We start from the raw sequence: 22,580 nt of genomic DNA, 5'->3' as shown, positions 1-22,580 counted from the left end.
TTTAGCAATTGTCATGAATGCTGTTGATGAAATGATGAGGACAACACAAACACCCAGTCCCTGGGCAGAGAAAATCCCCAAACCAGCTGGGAATCGAACCCGGGACCCTGTGATCCAGAGGCAGCAACATGGTGTAGTTGTTGACGAAACTGTTGAGGAGCTGTGACATAACAGCTGGATTCTCCCCATTTGTTGCAGTTTTTCTACTGCCATAAATAAGTAAATCTTTTTGCTGATTTTTGTCTATTTTCAATACATCTATTTGTTGGCACACAACAGAAAATCTTAAGTTCTTATTTAGAGTGAATTTCACAGGAACTTATTGTTCAGATTATTATTTTGGCTGTTCTGATTCCTCTGTTGTACTTAGCTTTCATTAGGGCATTCATAATTAAAAGCTATAACTAACTGATGGCTGTAATATACTTTGCTATGTTCAAAACTTTGAGCTAATCAAGATAGTTGCGGAAAGTAAAATACACCACTCCAAAGTTAAGCATTCCCACTTTCCAGTAATATATATTAAATTACCTGAAACTGTGATACTTAAACTATGAGTTCATAAGCAGTCCCATTTTTCATTGTAAATTTTGTCAAGACCACTGTTATATTCCAAACTTTGACTACATACTTTTGTTAACTTGATTTTTTTCTGTACAAAATTACATACAACAGTGATTCATTTAACATACAAATTAATAATTTCGTGTAAATCACTCTGATTTGCAATACAGGACTCATTCATATGAACAGAGAATTTACATTGCATAAGGATGGTGGTGACCATACATATTTCTGAATTTTGAACCAACAACATTTTCTATGACACAGAATCACATTAGTTTTAGTTGTTCATCAAAAGAAAGATATCACACATTCATCTAATTGATTCGTCTAGATGGGCAATGGATCTACCTTCTTCAGTGCAGATGCACAAGTATGTCCGACCTCCTGCGAGAATCTGAGTAGTGAGCATGGTAGAAATAGAGAGGGACTGCGGATAGGTGGCACTTGGTCGGAGTGTGGGCCATGCTGACCTGGGCCACATATTTGCGATAATACTGTTTCCCAGATGGTGCAGTGGTTAATGCACTTGCCTAGCAAGCAGTAGATCCTGGGTTCCCGGTCCAGTACACATTTTTTGCTTGCTGCTGCCAATTCTGCATAATGTCCCAATGCAGCTGATATCAGTAGTCCCTTCCCTTCCCGCCCCCCCCCCCCCCCCCCCCACATTATATATTTCTGTTTAGTTCTATGTTTTCTTTCTTTTCTGGAAATTCCTTAAATTAATTTTGATTATTGTACCTGTCTCTGATACTTCATTTGCAATCAGTTCTCAGTCTTCATGTACTGTGTTCCTGATGCTGTATTCAGCACTACTGTGATCATAAATACATGAGTATTCCTACAGAAGACCAACAGAATGAGTATTGGGTTCAGGATCATTTCTTACTCTCCTGAGTACAAATACAATCGCACAACAAAAGGAGTATTATGTAGTAAAGAGCAGCATGCCACATTCATCTGGCAGTAATGTGGAATGCCAGAAGATGCAGTTATGTCACACCAGTCCAGTAGGCACTGTACTATTAGACTGTGTGTGGTCCACATGAAGTTTACTCCTGCGGGTCCGGGGGTAAGAATTGGCCCAAGGTAACTAAAAGGAGTTTCACACATTTTGGCCTTTATGTGTTGGTCCCCTGTAGGGTTTGACCTCCATTCTTCAAAATTTTTCTGAAGAGCGAGCCAATTGGGGAAGGGTGCCTTACGTGATGCATCGTGTCCATCGTGCGTTGAGATCTTTAACCCACTTTCTCATTCTCGCATTTCAGTCCTACTCATTCTCCATCTCTTGGGCGATGTCACCTTCCTGGGTTTCTACCATGCACTATGCAGTGTCGCTATCTGCGTCGACGATGACTATGGACTTCTTGGCACCTGATATCCAGCACGGTAGCCAGTCCGTTGTGGTGGGACCGCCATGTACCCTGTTGGTTGTAGCCACCTGATCACACGGGGATCATTCTGCTGATGCCTGCACCGTTAACTCCCCATGTATGCCAAGGAGTAGATAAGTGTCACCCTGGGGCATCGGGACTCCCAGCAGTGGCCATCCTGCAAGGTGGCCTTTGCTGCGGCTGGGTGGCGCCAGTGGGGAGGGCCTATGGTCAGAGTGGATGGCATCAGGGTGGATGTCACACGATGAACCGTAGTCCATCATCTCTTGCTGGTGGTGAAACACTAGCAGTCTCTTAGCATTCACGAGCTCAATTCAACGCACAGAAGTATGACCCCCAAATCGTTCCCCTCCCTGGCCACAGGGATGGCAGCGGATCTTATTTGCTCCAGTACCTTGTACACTCCTAGAAATTGAAATAAGAACACCGTGAATTCATTGTCCCAGGAAGGGAAAACTTTATTGACACATTCCTGGGGTCAGATACATCACATGATCACACTGACAGACCCACAGGCACATAGACACAGGCAACAGAGCATGCACAATGTCGGCACTAGTACAGTGTATATCCACCTTTCGCAGCAATGCAGGCTGCTATTCTCCCATGGAGACGATCGTAGAGATGCTGGATGTAGTCCTGTGGAACGGCTTGCCATGCCATTTCCACCTGGCGCCTCAGTTGGACCAGCGTTCGTGCTGGACGTGCAGACCGCGTGAGACGACGCTTCATCCAGTCCCAAACATGCTCAATGGGGGACAGATCCGGAGATCTTGCTGGCCAGGGTAGTTGACTTACACCTTCTAGAGCACGTTGGGTGGCACGGGATACATGCGGACGTGCATTGTCCTGTTGGAACAGCAAGTTCCCTTGCCGGTCTAGGAATGGTAGAACGATGGGTTCGATGACGGTTTGGATGTACCGTGCACTATTCAGTGTCCCCTCGACGATCACCAGTGGTGTACGGCCAGTGTAGGAGATCGCTCCCCACACCATGATGCCGGGTGTTGTCCCTGTGTGCCTCGGTCGTATGCAGTCCTGATTGTGGCGCTCACCTGCACGGCGCCAAACACGCATACGACCATCATTGGCACCAAGGCAGAAGCGACTCTCATCGCTGAAGACGACACGTCTCCATTCGTCCCTCCATTCACGCCTGTCGCGACACCACTGGAGGCGGGCTGCACGATGTTGGGGCGTGAGCGGAAGACGGCCTAACGGTGTGCGGGACCGTAGCCCAGCTTCATGGAGACGGTTGCGAATGGTCCTCGCCGATACCCCAGGAGCAACAGTGTCCCTAATTTGCTGGGAAGTGGCGGTGCGGTCCCCTACGGCACTGCGTAGGATCCTACGGTCTTGGCGTGCATCCGTGCGTCGCTGCGGTCCGGTCCTAGGTCGACGGGCACGTGCACCTTCCGCCGACCACTGGCGACAACATCGATGTACTGTGGAGACCTCACGCCCCACGTGTTGAGCAATTCGGCGGTACGTCCACCCGGCCTCCCGCATGCCCACTATACGCCCTCGCTCAAAGTCCGTCAACTGCACATACGGTTCACGTCCACGCTGTCGCGGCATGCTACCAGTGTTAAAGACTGCGATGGAGCTCCGTATGCCACGGCAAACTGGCTGACACTGACGGCGGCGGTGCACAAATGCTGCGCAGCTAGCGCCATTTGACGGCCAACACCGCGGTTCCTGGTGTGTCCGCTGTGCCGTGCGTGTGATCATTGCTTGCACAGCCCTCTCGCAGTGTCCGGAGCAAGTATGGTGGGTCTGACACACCGGTGTCAATGTGTTCTTTTTTCCATTTCCAGGAGTGTATGTTTGAGAGCTGATGGGGAATCCTTCAGGACAATGATGCCTCAGTTTTTTGTTGAGCATTTAGAGGACAAGTTTGGGGAGGTGGAAGGATTGTCCAAAATGAGATCTGGTTCAGTCTTGATCAAAACAGCATCCTTTGCCCAGTCACTGACGTTACTTGCTTGTGACAAATTGGGGGATGTTTCTGTCACCATCATGCCCCATAAGAGCTTAAATATTGTCCAGTGTATCATATTTCACAGGGACCTTCTTTTGCAGTCTGTTGATGAGCTGCGTGCCAATTTAGAGCGGCGAGGTGTACGTTTCATCCAACGTGTCCATCGGGGTCTGAGGGATAATCAGGTTGCCACTGGTACTTTCATCTTGGTCTTCGAGGGTGATACATTGCCCGAGAAGGTCAAGGTGATGATCTACCCCTGTGATGTTAAGCCCCTGATGGGGTGCTGCAAGTTCTGCCATATGTCTTCCAACTTTACTTCCAGCATCACATGTCAAGTTTGCGGATGCCCATCACATCCCAATACTCCATGTGCCCCGCCTCCCATCTGTATCAACTGAGGAGAGCACCATTCGCCTTGCTCGCCAGACTGCAGGATTCTCTAGACAGAAGGAAAATCATAAAGCACAAGACCCTGGACAGACTGACCTACACTGGCTCCCACACCACCTACTTTGGGAGCAACACCCCCAACCATCGGGGACATCCGTCCCCACTTCTAAGCCAGAGATGCGTAAGTCGTCTTCAGCTTCTCTCTCTAGGAAGGGGTCCCTTGGGTCACTCGCTTCCCAGGTTTCTGCTAGTGGGAAAGATGACACCTGCCAGTTACTGAAGAGCTCAAAAGCAGCTGGTCGGAGGGCTTCACACTCATCCTCAGTCCTGGAGACTGAGCCAGTGAAGTCCTCCCAGACAGGGAAACATAAGGAACAGAAAGAGAAATCCAAAAAGAAGACCCCCAAGACCAAAGAAATTGCGGTGGCACCCGTACCACTGCTCCCTACAAGCTCGGCGTCTGAGAATGGCGTGGAGACTCTGGTGTCCGCTGAAGACCTATATCTCTCCAGATCCTCAGACCCAATGGATATAGACTGCTCAGGCAATAGGTCAGTGGCAGCAGGTGACCATGAGGCATAAACTGCCTCATTGAATGTTCCATGCCTTCCCAGTCTCACGATGATGTCATCCTGCAGTGGAATTGTGGTGGTTTTTTTCACCACCTGCTGAGCTACGGCAAATGTTAAACTTTATGCCTGCTATCTGCATTGCCTCTAGGAAACCTCGTTCCCAGCATTACGGACCCCTGCCCTCCGCGGCTATAAGGGGTATTACAGGAACCATAGCGACTATAATCGAGTGTCATGTGGAGTTTGTGTTTATGTCCTTAACTCAGTCTGTAGTGACGCTGTGCCCCTTCAAACTCCTCTTGAAGCTGTGGCTGTCAGAATAAGGATGATACAGGAAATAACTGTCTGCAATGTATATCTTCCTCCAGATCGCGCAGTACCCCTGAATGTGTTAACTGCACTTATTGATCAACTCCCTAAACCTTTCCTAGTTTTGGGAGATTTTAACACCCGTAACCCTTTGTGGGATGGCATTGTGCTTACTGGCCGAGGCAGAGATGTCGAAACTTTACTGTCTCAGTTCGACCGCTGCCTCTTAAATACTGGGGCCGCCACACAATTCAGTGTGGCTCATGGTAGTTACTCGGCCATTGATTTATCAGTTTGCAGCCCAGGACTTCTCCCATCTATCCACTGGAGAGCACATGATGACCTTTGTGGTAGTGACCATTTCCGCATCTTCCTGTCACTGCCCCGGCGTCAGGGCCATGGAAGCCTGTCCAGATAGGCTTTAAACAAATTGGAGTGGGAAAATTTCACCTCAGCTGTTACCATTTGATCTCCCCCACACAGTAACATCGATGTGATGTTTGAGCGAGTGACTACAACAATTATTTCTGCGGCAGAAAGTTTGCTCCCTTGCTCTTTAGGGTGCCCCCAGTGTAAGGCAGTCCCTTGGCGGTCGATGGAAGTCGCTGTAGCAATTAAGGGGTGTCGGCAGGCTCTACAGCGGCATAAGCGGTACCCTTCCCTGGAGCACCTCATAGCCTTTAAACGGCACTGTGCCCGCATTCGCCAACTTATCAAATGACGGAAGCAGGAGTGTTGGGAGAAATACGTCTCGACCATTGGGTGCCATATGTCACCTTCCCAAGTCTGGGAAAGATCAAACGTCTTTTCGGGTACCAGACCCCAACAGGTGTTACCATAAATGGCATGCTACCTACCAACGCAAACGCAATTGCCAGGCACTTTGCTGAGCACTTTGCTCGAGCCTCTGTGTCGGAGAATTAAGCCCCAGCTTTTCGCACTCTTAAATGGCGCCGGGAAGGGGAAGTCCTCTCATTCACTACACACCACAGTGTATCCTATTACGCCCCATTTACAGAGTGGGAGCTCCTCAGTGCCTTTGCACATTGCCCTGACATAGCTCCTGGGCCTGATTGGATCCACAGCCAGATGATTAAACATATCTCACCTGGCTACAAGCGACATATCCTCATCATCTTGAACCGGATCTGGTGCGATGGCATGTTTTCATCGCAGTGATGGGAGAGCACCATCATTCCGGTGTTCAAACCCAGTAAAAACCCACTTGATGTGGATAGCTATTGACCCATCAGCCTTACCAACGTTCTTTGTAAGCAGCTGCAACATATGGTGTGTTGGCTTCATGTCAGGGCGGTTTCCTCCAGGGTCGCTCCACCACTGATAATCTTGTGTCCCTTGCGTCTGCCATCCGAACAGCCTTTTCCAGATGCCAACACCTGGTTGCCGTCTTTTTTGACTTATGTAAAGCATACAACATGACCTGGCGACGTCATATCCTTACTACATTATATGAGTGGAGTCTCCGGGGCCCACTCCTGATTTTTATCCAAACTTCCTGTCACTCTGCACTTTCCGTGTCCAAGTTGGTGCCTCCCATAGTTCCAGCCATATCCAGTAGTATGGAGTCACGCAGGACTCTGTACTGAGTGTCTATCTAATTTTAGTGGCCATTAACAGTCTAGCAGCAGCTGTCGGGCCCTCCGTCCCACCTTCTCTGTATGCAGATGACTTCTGCATTTCGTACTGCTCCCCCAGTACTGGTGTTGCTGAGTGTTGCCTACAGGGAGCCATCCACAAAGCACAGTCATGGGCTCTAGCCCTTGACTTCCAGTTTACCGACATGAAGACGTGTCATGCATTTCTGTCGGCATCGTACCGTTCATCCGGAAACAGCACTTTACCTTAATGACGATCCACTCACTGTAGTGGAGACATATCGACTCTTAGGTCTGGTGTTCAACACTCATATGACTTGGCTTCCTCATCTTCGTCAGCTTAAACGAAAGTGTTTGGCAGCACCTCAATGCCCCCCACTGCCTGAGCAACACCAACTGGTGTGCAGATCCCTCCACGCTGCTGCAGCTCTACAGAGCCCTTGTTCAATCCCGCCTTGACTATGGGAGTGTGATTTATGTTTCAGCGGCGCCCTCAGCATTGCGTTTGCTCGACCCATTGCAGAGTTCGACTAGTGACAGGAGCTTTTAGGATGAGTCCTGTGGCAAGTGTACTGGTGGAGGCTTGAGTCCCTCCATTGAAGATCAGACATGCACAACTGCTCACCAGTTACATTCCACACATTCATAGCTCTCCTGAACATCCTAATTACTGTCTTCATTTCCCAACCATGCCGGTTCACCTCCTGCATAGGCGGCCAAGGTCAGGGCTAACAATTGCGGTTCGTGTGCGATCACTTCTGTCTGATCTGGAGTTCTTCCCTTCACCACCTCTCCTCGAGGTCCATTCATGTACACATCCGTAGTGTAGCTGTAGGCCGAAGCTTCACCTGGACCTTTCACGAGGCCCTAAGGACTCCGTTAACCGTGCGGCTCTTGGCTGTCACTTCCTCTCGGTTCTTGAAGTGTTCTGGGGCTCTGAAGTGGTTTACACTGAGATCTCGATGGTTGATGGTAATGTTGGCTTCACCGTTGTCCACAGAGGCCATTTTGAACAGCATTTCTTTCCTGATGGCTGCAGTGTATTATTCACTGCAGAGCTGGTGGCCATATGTCGTGCACTTCAGTATATCCGTTCATGCCCTGAGGAATTGTTTCTTCTGTGTACTGACTCCTTGAGCAGCCTATAAGGTATCGAGCAGTGCTACCCTCGCCTTTCTTTGGTGGCGTCCATCCAGGAGTCCATCTATGCCCTGGACCATTGTTCAGTAGTGTTTGTGTGGACCCCAGGACACGTCGGCATCCAAGGCAACGAACTTGCTGACATGCTGGCCAAACAAGCTATGCGGAAACCGCTTCTGGAGATGGGCATCTCTGAACCTGACCTGTGTTCTGACTTACGCCGCAGGGTTTTCCAGCTTTGGGAGACAGAATGGCATAACAGTATACACAACAAACTGCGTGTCATTAAGGAGACTTCAAATGTGTGGAAGTCTTCCATGCAGGCCGCTCACAGGGAATTAGTTGTCTACTGCCGGCTCCGCATTGGCCATGCGTGGGCGACCCACAGTTGCCTCTTGCGCGGTGAAGACCTGCCTGAGTGTCAGTGCGGCGCCCGGTTGCCAGTGGCCCATATTCTGGTACACTGTCCCACTTTGACTGCCCAGCGACGAAATCGTGGGTTACCGGACTCGTTGCCACTCATTTTATCTGACAACGTGTCATTGGCTGATTTAGTTTTGCGTTTTATTTGTGAGAGTGGGTTTTATCATTTGATCGAAGTTTTAATGCATGTCCTTTGTCCCTCTGTGTCCTACACCCTTGTGCTTTTAGGGTGGAGGTTTTAATGTGTTGCAGAGTGGCTGGTTTATCCTTTATATTTTCATGGTCGGCCAGCCACTGTTATCTGGTTTCTTGTTTTATTCTCTTCTGTTTCTTGTCCTCTTTTGTTCCTTTTGGTTTTCGTTGCCTTTCCTTCGTTCTTGTGGTTTTTCCTTTCCGTTTTCTGTTATATGTCTCGTCTGTTTTATTCTCACACTTGTGGCATTGTTTTATTAGGAACAAGGGACTGATGACCTCATAGTTCAGTCCCTTCCTCCCTCTTTTAAACCAACCAACCAACCACATGAAGTTTGAAGCTGGGTGCACCCCACTTACCGCACTTGTTCGACAGCTGTCTACACAGCTTGCCACAGCAGTATTTCCATATATCTTGTGTGGCTACTGCTGTGAGTCTCATTGTAGTCCTTTCATTTCATTCCTCCCCCACCTCTCAGCTCAGTCCCAGTGAGTATGCTTGGGAGAGAGACAGCTGTGAGAGTGAAGATACATTGTCAATAACTGGGCCTGAACAAGTGCAGACAGCTGGACAGATATGTTGAGAAATTTCAACAAATAATATGAAGAATACAATCAAAACTGGCACTTATGTAAAATATAATTGTATAACATATTACACAGGGTAAAATATTTTAATAAACTAAGGTGAGAGATAAGGGTGTACTTTATTACCTACTCTCTTTAATATTTATTTAGACAATGCCATCAGAAAATGAGAAGAAAGAGCACCATAAGGGATCCTTATAAACAAGACTAAATGTGTTAATATTCTGATTATGCTGACGATATTGTATTAATGGCAAATTCTGAAGACGAACTACAAAAATCAATCCACCTTTCCAACTTTATTGGAAAGGATTATAATTTTAAAATAGCACTGCATAAAATTAAGGCAATGGCATTCCATGGGAAAAACCCAGTATGAAACCAAATTGTAGTTCAAGATGATACTTTGGAACAAGTTGAACACTTCATTTACCTTGGAAGCTATATCACTTTTAACGAGAATAAGAATGTAGATGTTAAATTACAGATATCAGAGAGGAAATAGCACTATAAGTAGAGGATTGAAAAGAAGAACAACAACAAAAATTAAATTCTATAAGCTGGTGGCTGTACCTGTTCCACCCTATGGCAGTGACACTTGCGTCATGAACAGAAAGGATTCTAATTATGTTCAGCTGGCTGAAATGAAATTTTTATGAGCAGTCAGTGGTTGCACTACGTTAGGCAGGATTCTTGATGAAAACTGGAGAGTCTTGTACTGTAGTGAAGCAAGGGAGAGGATGTTGTTGTGGGTAGTCAGTAACCTCTTTCTACATCGCAAATGCACACATGGATTAATACGGTTCTTTATTTACATGAACTTTTAAGTAACTGGAACAGACTCCATGTGTTGTGGTACAAGCTCATTAGTAATAGTGCACCGGCAGACAATATCAGTAATCTTGCCTTTACGTCCTTTAGTCTCACTGCTAGCCGCACTGTGGTCAGCAATCTGGTCTCTATGTACGATTGTAGCCTGTGACCCACTCTGCGAATAACTGGCAGATGCCAAACTGGAAAAGTGAGTCAGTGAGGCTCTCCGGTGAGCAGTGGTGGCCTAAATTCTTGCTCTTGAGAGGGCTTTGGTGTCATGTTGCTTGTTGGTGTGTCTCTGGCCTCTCTCGTGATAGGTATGCTTGATCCAGTGCCTACTATTGATCTTTGCCTTTCATCTTTGCTGACTGGTGTGCTGGCAACATCTTACGCCAGCACAAAAACATAAGTCAAGAACTGAATATGTTTGCAGTAAATGACAAAATGTAAGAATATAAACAAAACTGCAAGGAATGTCTGAAACAAGTGAGAAACAAGGATTCTAAATATGGCCTTACAAAACAAACCCAGAGGAAAGAGGGGCGTAAGATAGCCACTTAAAACAAGGAACTAATTCATACATCATCCTCTTTTTGGATTGCCCTGCACTGTCGTTGTGCTGTTGTTCACTCATCTCATGATTAAATGGAGCAAATGAACTAATACTGTCATTATAGTTGATAATGTTAATGGTACTGACTTGAAAAAGGTAGGAAACAGATAGTATAATGGTAAATGTAGTGCATCACTCATGCGCACACTGTAAATTCGCAGCTAATATCCAAGGTGAGTGGAAGCACTTGCCATCTGCGTGGTGACAGACAAGTGCGAGGCTGTCGACAAGAAGTGCTCACACAGCTACTAGGCAATTTCCACCACTGTTTGTGAATGGTATCTCCCCCACCACCTGTCCCCTCTCTCTCTCTCTCTCTCTCTCTCTCTCTCTCTCTCTCTCTCACACACACACACACACACACACACACACACACACTCACACTGCAGTGCATGCAAGCCATGCATGCACCAAATCTACAAACTTTGTAGATTTTATGTAAATGTGAAGTGTTTTTTAGTACTGCAAGGACAATCAACTTCACCACTGGATGGTGACTGTTAGGTGTTGTGGGATCTGACCTGGATAGTTACACTAATAATTTTTTTGTTTTGTAAAAACTTGTCACCATAATTAATAGTTGAACTTTGAAAGAAATAAAATGCATGTGTATTGATGTCATCTAAAAAATGGTGTTGTGTACATCTTTGAACAAACACTGTCCTGCACTCATTTAAACTTTCAGCTTCGAGGTGATCAAAATTGCTGCTACTGAGGACAAGACTACAAAATCCTGTTCAGTTCTGTCTCAGGGTCTGTGCAAATTGCTTGTTATGCCAAACATACTGGGTGGCAGCTTGATGTTAATTGTGTCTGTGTGTTTGCTTGTTTGCATTTTCTCAGTATTTTTTGTTGTTCTCTAATTTTCATTATTGTAACAACCATCTTGATGTGCAGTAACTATCAACCACATGTCATTACTTTAGTGATACCAAATTTAATCTGTATGTAACTGAATTTTCCAGAAATAGAAGAAACTGAGCCTTCAGCTGTAAGCAATAAAGTTTTAATAGAATCATTTCTGTCTGCTCTTCCCAACTGTGTAAACCAAGAAATGATAGACAGTGCAGCTATTGATTTTGCAATGAACTTGAATACCAAACACAACAGGAAGAAAGTTGTGAGGTGAGAGACAAATTGTTTCTAAATTTGTATTACGGCTTTGTTCGAGGATGTTTTAGACTTACGAATTTATGAATTTCTTAGGTTCTCAACCTGTGCACCTCTTTCATGGTTTTCAGGGCACTGTTCAATGTACCTCGTATTCGTTTAGATTTACTGCCTTTTTATGGACGATTTGTTGCTACGTTACACCCTGTGCAACCAGACATTTCGGAAGATCTTTGCCAGCTTTTGAAGCAAGACTTTAAATATCACATCCGCAAAAAGGTTTGTGTTTGTAATTTAATGTAGCCTGTTTTGTGAAATAATAATTAGAAGTTGCTGATGGAAATAGTGTTCATCTTTTCTTTATATTTATGCTTGTTATTAAGTTCCTGAATCCTATACTCTGCAAGAGAAGTCTTAAGGTACCGAAACTATATTAGCTCCAAAACTACATGGTAACTAGTTTTAGTTCATTTTATGGAAGAAAGCCACCGTTTACCAATAACTACATTATGTAAATTAGAAGTTCCAAATAATGTATTTATCTTATGGTTTAATAGTGTTGTGTATTGAAAGTAAAAAATATGAAATATATGTACAAGTGTTGAAATTCTCATTATGTTTGTGATGGACTCGCAGTGCTGCTACAAAAACCAACACTGGAGTGGGTTCACCCTGGTGCAAGCATTGAAAGTAACATGTTGCACTCACTGATGTAAGAGACGGGTGCGGATGAGGGTTGGGAAACAGGATAGAAGAGCAGAGGGGTACTGCCAGGAGAAGACTGCAGATGTTGATTCATAGACCCATAAACCAAACTAAAGTGCGAGGAAGGGGGAGGGGGGGGGGGGGTGAATGGAGTGTGGTGGTAGGAGTAAAGACATTGTGGGGAAAGGAGGGATGCAGGTGAAATGGTGGGGACAGGAGCATTATTTTGCTGTCTGATTTATTGATGGCTGGCATGAAATGAACTGATAATTTATTGGAGGGGGGGAGGGGTTATTAAAGTCAAAAATTACTATTATGTACCAATTATGAAGTGAAGGTAGTTCAGGAGCATAAACACCATTAATTTAGTGCTTTTATTTGTATTATGATGAAAGCAAATACTTATATACAATATTTGTGGACAAATGTGCACAATGATAAGGTTGTAGAAGCTTATATTTCATATGTTGTCGTCTGATCCATTAGATTGCGTCATCTGATGCATGGTGAATGTCCATTATCATTGCTTTGTATGCTTGAAGAGGACAATCGGCAATGATATGGTGCACTGACTGTAAGGAGGCACCATAATCACAATTTGTAGACTAATTTAATGTTAACCCAAAACAGAAACAGTAATCAGCAACTCTTTAGGCCTTTGTAGATATTGCCATTTGACACCCACCCTCTTTCCAGCACACCTGCCTTCTTTCAATTATACCAGAGTAACTTATGCAACCCATCGCAGCATTCACTAGTTGTGGTTCAGTTGTTAGCTGGACAAACAAGCAAGAACTCCTATGCAACCATCTTACTCTTCTCATTCAGTTAGAAGCGGCAGGCCTATAATATAACACGATAAAGTACAACTTTTCCCAGAAGGCGTGGAAAATAGTATCACCTCTCAAATGAAGGACTTTGAAATATGTTTTATGCTCACATATTATGACTTTTCTGCAGACCGAAAAGTTTCCTTTGTAGGAAGCGGCATGGATTCCATTAAGAATGACCACGTGAAACCCAGCTCACTGTTTTCATCCACAAGATCCAGAAAGCTATGAGGACAGGGCGTGAGTCATGCTTGGGTAGCTCAGTTAGTAGAGCACATGGCCGCGAAAGGCAAAGGTCCCAAGTTCGAGTCTCGGTCCGGCACACAGTTTTAATCTGCCAGGAAGTTGCTTCTATGTCCTCCCTCAATCTGACCTGATAGGGATCCCAAACGCTCGAGCAGTACTCAAGAATAGGTCGTATTAGTGTTTTATAAGCGGTCTCCTTTACAGAGGAACCACATCTTCCCAAAATTCTACCAATGAACCGAAGACGACTATCTGCCTTCCCCACAACTGCCATTACATGCTTGTCCCACTTCATATCGCTGTGCACTGTTACGCCCAAATATTTAATTGACACTACTAATGGAGTATTCAAACATTACAGGATTCTTTTTCCTGTTCATCTGCATTAATTTACATTTATATATATTTAGAGTTAGCTGCCATTCTTTACACCAATCACAAATCCTGTCCAAGTCATCTTGTATCCTCCTACAGTCACTCAATGACGACACCTTCCCGTACACCGCAGTCAAGTTCCTCAGTGGTAGAACCTTTGTCTGGCGGAGGATAATGATAGAGTCGTCAGCTTTTAGGGACCATGGAGCCTGGAATTCTGCAGAGGACACGTTAGGGTCATGTTGTAGGGACCTTAGGAAGAGTTGTGAAGCAATGCTGGATGTAAGGAATTCTTGAAAGGCTTGTAAGGGATGATTTTGAGGTAGTGGCAGTGGATCAAGTTGGGATCGTGGTCAGAACTGTTCAAGGCAAAGTCCAATGCCAGCTTTGCTGTTGGAAAGGTTTTGGGATTGGGTTGGAAAATGATATTTCCAGTTGACATTCCTTTTGAAGGAACAAAGCAGCGTGATCAAATGCAGGTTTAGGGCTGAAAGTGAGACCCTCAGATAATACATATAATCGAGGGGTGGAGAGTGCTTTAGACGAGAGGTTGAGGACACTATACTGTTGTGACTGGTTCTTGTGATTATGAGTTATTCTTGGTCTGGGAGGCAGTGGTGAAGGTAGGATGTGAAGGTGAATAGCTAAGCTCAGTTTGTAGGAGAGGAGCGGTGGTCGATAGTGTGGCTGTTTAGGGAGCTGCAGAGGACAGTAAGAAAAATACCACTGTTCAGGTAGTTCAGGAGAAAGTGGGATAGGTTTTTGAGGTGAAGTCTGGCATGTTGTTGGAGTTTGAAGTTGGCTTAGCAGGTGGTACCATCAAAGGAGACATGATGGGGAGATAACTGCATGATTTTGTAGAAAGAGAGAAGTCTGGTGGAGTAGAAATTGGCTGATGAGTCATATAGGTCACAGATTAGGTGGGTAAGAGCAACAGATTGCCGTATTTGAAACTGTCAAGGGACAATGCTTCTGAGTGGGAAGATTAAACCTGTAATAATTCCGATACAGTATTGCTAGTGCCCTGCTTGCCACAATCAAGTCGTTTAAATGGTGCAAAGCAATATGAGGTGTAACAAACATATTAGAACTGTTGTAGTTATTGGGAGAATTTAAAGCAAGAGTGGTTCACCTGTGAAGTAGACCGCATGTGGAACGCTCGTGCGACCTGATCTTGAGTACTGGTCAAGTGTTTGGGGTCCGTACGAGGTCGGACTGAAGGAAGACACTGAAGCAATTCAGAGGCAGGTTGCTAGATTTGTTACCGGTAGGTTCGAACAACATGTAAGTGTTAGAGTGGTTCAGGAACCCAAATGGGAATCCGTGGGGGGTATGCGACATTCTTTTCGAGAAATGCTATTGAGGAATTTTGGAGAACTGGCATTTGAAACTGCCTGCATAACGATTCTACTGCCAGCAACATACATTTTGTGTAAGGACCACAAAGATAAGATACGAGAAATTAGGTCTCATACGAAGGCAGACAGACAGTCGTTTTTCCCTCACTCTATTTGTGAGTGGAACAGGCGAGGAAATGACAAGTAGTGGTACAGGGTACCCTCCATCATGCATTGTACATTGGCTTGCAGAGTATCTACGTAGCTGTAGATGTAGACAAGCAGGTTTCAAGAAGTGGGATCTAAGACCTTAGTTTTTATAGTGCAGAAGCACCTTTTTATAAGAATGGATGTAATATGTTCAGATGTGTGTGAACTGCTAAGGGACCAAACTGCCGAGGTCATCGGTCCCTAGACTTACACACTACTTAAACTAACTTATGCTAAAAATAACACCTACAACCCATACCCCAGGGAAGAATCGAACCTCCGGTGGGAGGGGCCGCGCAATCCATGACATGGCGCCTCGAACCATACGGCCACTCCATGGAGCTATGTAATATATGATGGGATTCGTCATGGCAAGAGAGGACAGTTTGGAGTGTTAAAAATTGTGGGAGTGGCAAAAAGGATAAGCAGAGGGTGGATAAAAGATAGAAAAATGGAATAAAATCAAGCAAAAAATTCGGAAAAATTCATACAAAAATTGTGAGAACAGAGAATGGTGAACAAGAGGTGATGAGTGAGTGAGAATTTCTCACCAGAAGAGTGCTTTATATGATATGGAAAAAATGATTGGAAAAGTTTTGAAAAGAGACAAAACAGAAAGAGAAAGTAATAGGAAAACATGTAAACTACTTAGTTTGGCAGTTAAGAAAAAAGAACATTTTGACAAAAAACACACACAAAAGTGTGAAAGAATTACACATAGACAAGATACGGGGAGGATGGGAAAGAAAATAGCTGTCAAATTTGCGAATTAATTTGTGAAAGACAGTCAGGAGAAGTCCCTGCAGTGTACTGAACTGTAAATTGTTACAGTCAAATTCATATATAACAATGGAATAGTTTGTGCAAATAAAAATAGACCCCTCTACATGCATGGAAATCAGTACTAGAAAAGATATAGGGGCAAAGTTTTGATTAATCTTGATGATACAGATAAATAAATGAACGGATTAGCACATAAGGTAGAAAACAAACGACAGTTTGAGCAAGACAGGTGACAACAAGGACTGTCAAGAGAGTTACATAAGAAGGAATGATGGCCACATAGGCTAATATAACAATGAAAACAATCAAATTTTGACAATATAATTTTATTTGGATAGCTAAAAAGAATCTGCTCACCAAGCGGTGGTAGAACACACATAAAAGAAGGATGTAATTAGGCAAGTTTTCAGAGCAAGCGGCTCCTCCTTCAGGCAGAAGGGCTCAAGGGGAAGAAAGACAGGTAAAGGCAAAGGACTGGAAAGGTCTAAGAAAAGGGGTAGAGTTTGGAAAAGTCACCCAGAACTGCAGGTCAGGTGAGACTTACCAGATGAGATGAGAAGGAAAGGCTGATTGCTGGGGACTGCAGCGGACGAGATTTGGAAACTTGAGAGCTTATATGTGGAAGGCAGAGATTGCTGCTAAAACATCATGTATGAGTTAATAAGAGTGGAAAACTAAGTGCATTGTATGTAACAGAGGTGGGATGGGGATGGTGAAAAATAGACAGGTAAGAAAATGAAAGCTGTAGAAAACTAAAACAGAGTGAAGAAATTAATGTAAATTAAAGCCAGGTGGGTGGCGAGAACCAAGGATATCTTGTAGAGCTCATTCCCACCTGCAGCGTTCTGATAAACTGGTGTCTTGGGGAAGAATCCAGATGGTGCGTGTGGTGAAACAGGCACCAAGGTCACGATTGTCATGTTGTAGAGCATGCTCCGCATCAGGATATTGTGTGTTGTGCCGGTATACACCCTCTGTCTCTGCCCAGTCATCCTAACTGGTAATTTTGTGGTAGTCATGCCGGTGTAAAAGGATGAACAGTGTTTACATAACAGCTGGTATATGACGAGTCGTTTCACAGGTTGTTCTCCCTTTCATAGTATATGTTTTGCCAGCTACGGGGCTGGTAAAGGTGATGGTAGGAGGGTGCACAGGGCAAGTCTTTTAACAGGGACGGTCACAGGGGCAGGAGCCATAGGGTAGGGAGATGGGTGCAGAAGGAGCACGGGGTCTGAAAAGAATATTGCAAAGATTGGGAGGGTGACGAAAAGCTATTCGAGGTGTGGTGGGCAAAGTCTCGGACAGAATAGATCTCATTTCAGGGCATGATTTTAGGAAGTCGTGGCCTTGTGGATGTAGCTGAGTACTACATTCCTGACCAGGATAATACTGAGTGACAAGTGGTGTGCTCTACGTCCAGAGAAGGCTGAGGTGAGAATGGTGGTGTATTGCTGTAAAATGTCTGCATCCAAACAAACATGTTTGCCTCGAATGCCAAGGCTTTATGGGATGGAACGTTTGACCTGGAAGGATGGCAACTGTCAAGATGTAAGTACTGTTGTTTGTCAATTTGGACAAAAGTGTGTAGCTGGCCTGCGGTGAGGATGAGGTCAACATCACGGAAAATGGTATGGGATATCGTGTGAAATTTAATTGGGAGAAGTTCTTCAGAGATTCCAGGAATTTTTACAGGTCAGCCTCACTGTGAGTCCATATGGTAAAGATGTCATCAATGTATCTAAACCAAACCAGGGGCTGCAGACCCGTGGATCCCAGGAGTGCCCCCTCCAAGTGACCCATGAAAAGGTTGCCATAGGAAGGAGCCATCCTGGTTCCCATGGCCGTACCCCCAATCTTTTTGTATGTCTGCCCCTCAAAGGTGAAGTACTTGTTGGTAAGTATAGAGCTGATTAAGGTGAGTAGAAAGGATGTCATAGGCTTGGAATCAGGGGAGCACTGCCTGAGGAAATGTTCAGCAGCAGACAGACCATGCTTGTGGGGGATGGTGTTGTAGAGGGAGATGGCGTCAGTGTTGACAGACAAGGTGTGTGGTGGGTGTGGGAAGGGCATGGATTTCAGACTATGTAGGAAATAGCTGGTATATTTGATATTGGAGGGAAGTCTTTGTACTATAGATTGCTGGTGCTAATCAACTAAGGCAAATATACGTTCGGGTGTGCTTTTAAACCAGTAGGTATAGGGCAGCCAGTATGATTGGGTATGTGGATCTTAGGAAGAAGGTAAGAGGTAGGGTGCATGGTTTGGGTGGGGTGAGAAGTCTTATGGCTTGATGTATTAGTCCTTTTGAGGAGCTTGAGGTTTTATGGATGGACTTCAGGTCAATTTAAATCATGGGAATGAGATGTTGTTGGCAGATGCTGTATGTAGAGGTGTCAGACAGCTGGCTTAGATCATCGCTAATATACTCCTTTCAGTCAAGTACCATAGTGGTAGAACCTTTGTATGTGGAAGGATAATGATGGAGTCATCAGCTTTTAGGGAACATGGAGCCTGGTATTCTGCACATTATGGTCAAGGTGTAGGGACCTGAGGAAGGGTTGTGAAGCAATGCTGGATTTGAGGAATTCTTGAAAGGCTTGTAAGGGATGATTTTGAAGTAGTGGTGGTGGATCAAGTTGGGATCGTGGTCAGAACTGTTCAAAGCAAAGTCCAATGTCAGGTTTTTGCTGTTGGAAAGGTTTTGGGATTGGGTTGCAAAATGATATTTCCAGTTGATATTTTGTCTGAAGGAAAGTAGGTCCTTCAACAAAGCAGTGTGATCAAATGCTGGTTTAGGGCTGAAAGTGAGACCCTTGGGTAATACAGATAATTCAGGAGTGGAGAGTGCTTTAGACACTATACTGTTGTGACTGGTTCTTGTGGTTATGAGTTATTCTTGGTCTGGGAGGCAGTGGTGAAGGTGGGGTGTTAAGGAGATTAGCCAGGCTCGGTTTGTAGGAGAGGAGTGGTGGTCGATGGTGTGGCTGTTTAGGGAGCTGCAGAGGACAGTAAGGAAAATACCACTGTTCAGGTAGCTCAGGAGAAAGTGGGATGGGTTTTTGAGGTGAAGCCTGGCATGTTATTGGAGTTTGGAGTTGGCTTGGCAGATGATACCATCCAAGGAAACATGAGGGGGAGATAACTGCATGATTTTGTAGAAGGAGAGAAGTCTGGTGCAGAGGAAATTGGCTGGTGAGGCATATAGGCCACAGATTAACTGTATAAGAGCAAGAGATTGCTGTATTTGAAACTGTGAAAGAGCCTGGAGTAGAGTAGGAGTGCATCAAGAAGCAGGAACTACCCTATGGATCATACCCCTGTGACCGTATCCTCAGACACTGGTTTATCAGAACTCTGCAGGTGGAAACAAGATCTACAAAATGCCCTTGGTTCTCACCACGCACCTGCCTTTAATTTATATTAATTTCTTCCGTCTCAGCATTTCTTCACAGTAACAACTCCTTTAGTCACTCCGTTTTAGTTTTCTATATCTTTCATTTTCTTGCCTGTCTATCCCCCCTCCCCCCACCACCTCTGTTACAACAAAGCAGTTAGCTTTTCGCTCTTATTAGCTCTTACATGATGTTTTAGCAGTAATCTCTATCTTGCCTATTACCCTGTCTTTCCACCCTTAATTGCACAGGTTTTCAAATCTCACCTGGTGCAGTCTCCAACAGTCAGTCTTTCCTTCTCATCCTGTCCAGTAAGTCTCCTCTGAACTAGAGTTCTGGGTGACTTTTCCAAAATTTACCCCTTTTCTTAGACCTCTCCAGTCTGTTTCCTTCACCCTTCTTGCTTCACCTTGAATCCTTCTGTCTGAAGGAGGAGCCACTGGCTCAGAAAGTTTGGCTAAATACAACTTTCTTTTTGTGTGTTTTCTCCCACAATTTGGTGAATAGGTTTTTTATCTATCCACTTACATTATATTGTCAAAAATTGATTGTTTTCCTTGTTATAATTTTTTGATAGATGTACTTACATGGCACTGTTGGAATCCCTAACTCTTTACAAAAAAATTATAGTGGGCTTGATTATTCTTTTTATTTATTGTTCATATGGCCCTTTCGTGTAGTGTTAATATTGAGGCCATGTTCTGTGCATTTGATTCCCAATGTATGACACCATTGCTAAGAAATGAATGTGTCTTGGAATAGTATGTAAATGTGAGGTAGTTATTGTTGGACACTGATGACATGACTCGAATGGCGTAATGTGCTGATGGTAAGTGTCTTTGCTATTATTTTCATGTGTTCGTTCCACTTCAGCTGTCAGTCAGTATTCATCCTTAAAATATGTATGTTTGTTGCACAATCTGTGAAATTATCATTTGCATTTAATGTGACAGTGTTATTTTCCCTCTTCAAACTGAAACTCAAGAAGTTTGTTTTATTTATGTTCAGTGTTAATTTATTACTTCTTGATCTGCTGTAAACATCCCAGAGGTTTTCATTTGCTTTCTCTACTGGAAGTTCTAGTGTTTTATCTGTAATTTTGCTATCATTTGCAGAGGGAATTTTTTCCTCATGCCTAACTTTTATTAATGGTTGTGAGCCACTACTGTGAAGAACTCCTGTATTAAAGTATTTTTGATGTGGTTAATGTTTTACTACATAGTTCACTTCATTTGAAGCTCTATCCACAGTACCCTGTTTTCCAGACATCAGAAGTGTGTGCAGAAGTACTTTTAGGTTAATTGTACTATACTCGTGTATAAGAGTATTTGTGTTTTTGTATATTAGTAACTAATGTACATGTACTGTGCCCTTAAAACTCCCATAATGTAAAGTAATTTTTGCTGTTTGTGTTTATTTTAGGATCAAATGAACATTGAATCAAAAGTTAAAGTTGTTAGATTTATTGGGGAATTAGTGAAATTCCGCATGTACTCCAAAATTGAAAGCTTATATTGCCTGAAAGTGTTAGTACAGGATTTTACTCATCATCATATTGAAATGTGCTGCAATCTGCTAGAATCGTGTGGAAGGTTTCTTATCCGGCATCATGATTGTCATCAAAGAATGAAAGTTTATTTGGTAAGTATTAATATAGTTGTGTGATTCCATAAAAAGTAGTCTTTATTTGTTATTGAAATAAAATCCAATGTACCTCGGTCTACATATGCAAGGGATCTCCACCTCTGCCCATCTCTCACCAGCTGTCCTTGTCCTTTCTTACTTTCCATCTTTACCTTCTTCATTAACCTTCATAAGTGATTTTTTGATACCAGCTGATTATGTCCAGATTACATCAGTTTCTACTGTTAATCAATCTCCACCAGCAGCTTTGTGCTTAATCTTTTCACCCAAATGGTTGATTTTTGCTTCCTGTCTGTTGTGGTTGCATTTTCTACTTATCTTGTTTGCCCGTATTTAGCATTTTGTTTACAAGAGTTGGAGCTATAGTTCCGTGTCGAGATAGAGATAAGTCTGTTTGCAGTTACATGTCTCCTCCCTTGTGGAGAGAGTTCATTTTGATCCCATTAAACAAGTGGTCTGCTGTCCTTATGCTTCCCTAATGTATTCTTCCCTTTTTCTGCTCACACTATTGATTTAACTTGAGTACATAAATTTGGCTGCCTGCTCTGACAGCATTCCATGAGTGGGAATTAATATCCTGCATCACATTTCCTAGTAATTGCGGTATCAACTTTCCAGCATTTATCTCTGTTCCTCCTTTCCTCAGCTCCTACACACAGAAATTTATATGCTGTAGGTTTTTTCCAATAGAAGCTACTATCATTAGATCTCCTACAAATGCCAAAATGGTCAGGTTAACTTCATAATACAGTCAGTGTATACTGCAGAAAGCAGGGTAATGAGGCAACAGCTTAATTGAATTCGTTGCCTTACAATAATTTCAGCAGATACCTGGTTTCCCATTTTCTCGTGGCTCCTACAGTGTATGCACAGGCTCCGAATGTATCTTCACATACTCCACTTTCCTGTAGGAAATTAAGAGTTAAGTTTGTGGTACCCTCTCACATTCTTGCTCCAGATCCTAAACAGCAGCGTGACAGATTTTGTTCTTCTTCAACAGTTTTCAGGTAGCCATCCTGACTGTGAACATGAGATCTCCAGTGCCTTTATTTAGCCAAAGCCACAGTGCCCGTCTCCTAATTTGCCTCTCAGCTCTTTTCTTAGTCTATCTTCTAAAATCTCCAAGGAAAGGTTCCATCATCAACAGCAAAGAAATATCTCTATGACTGATATATTCACGATTTCTTATTTCATAAATGTGGAAATTATTACCATCTTTCCAGTTGTGCGGAATTTTCTTTGTCTACCGATTGTTGTAATTTTAAATGACAGAACTTCTACCTCCTCATATAAGATTTTAATTACTTTTGCTGTGATGCCATTGTGGTGGCCCTTCGCTGCACATCGGTT

General features: G+C 44.0%; 1 protein-coding gene across 2 annotated transcripts in view; it reads left to right on the top strand.

Moving 5' to 3' along the window:
* The window catches only part of LOC124554809 (regulator of nonsense transcripts 2-like), a 233,707-nt gene that overhangs the window by 130,042 nt on the left and 81,085 nt on the right, over positions 1–22,580 (top strand). For both annotated transcript variants that reach the window (XM_047128465.1, XM_047128466.1), the window contains 3 exons: positions 11,564–11,723; positions 11,840–11,987; positions 21,009–21,227. In XM_047128465.1, coding sequence (XP_046984421.1) covers positions 11,564–11,723; positions 11,840–11,987; positions 21,009–21,227 — 527 coding nt within the window. The remainder of the gene's footprint in view (positions 1–11,563; positions 11,724–11,839; positions 11,988–21,008; positions 21,228–22,580) is intronic.

This window comes from Schistocerca americana, chromosome X (assembly GCF_021461395.2).
Source record: "Schistocerca americana isolate TAMUIC-IGC-003095 chromosome X, iqSchAmer2.1, whole genome shotgun sequence".
NCBI lineage: Eukaryota > Metazoa > Arthropoda > Insecta > Orthoptera > Acrididae > Schistocerca > Schistocerca americana.
This window is presented reverse-complemented; position numbering and strand designations above follow the sequence as displayed.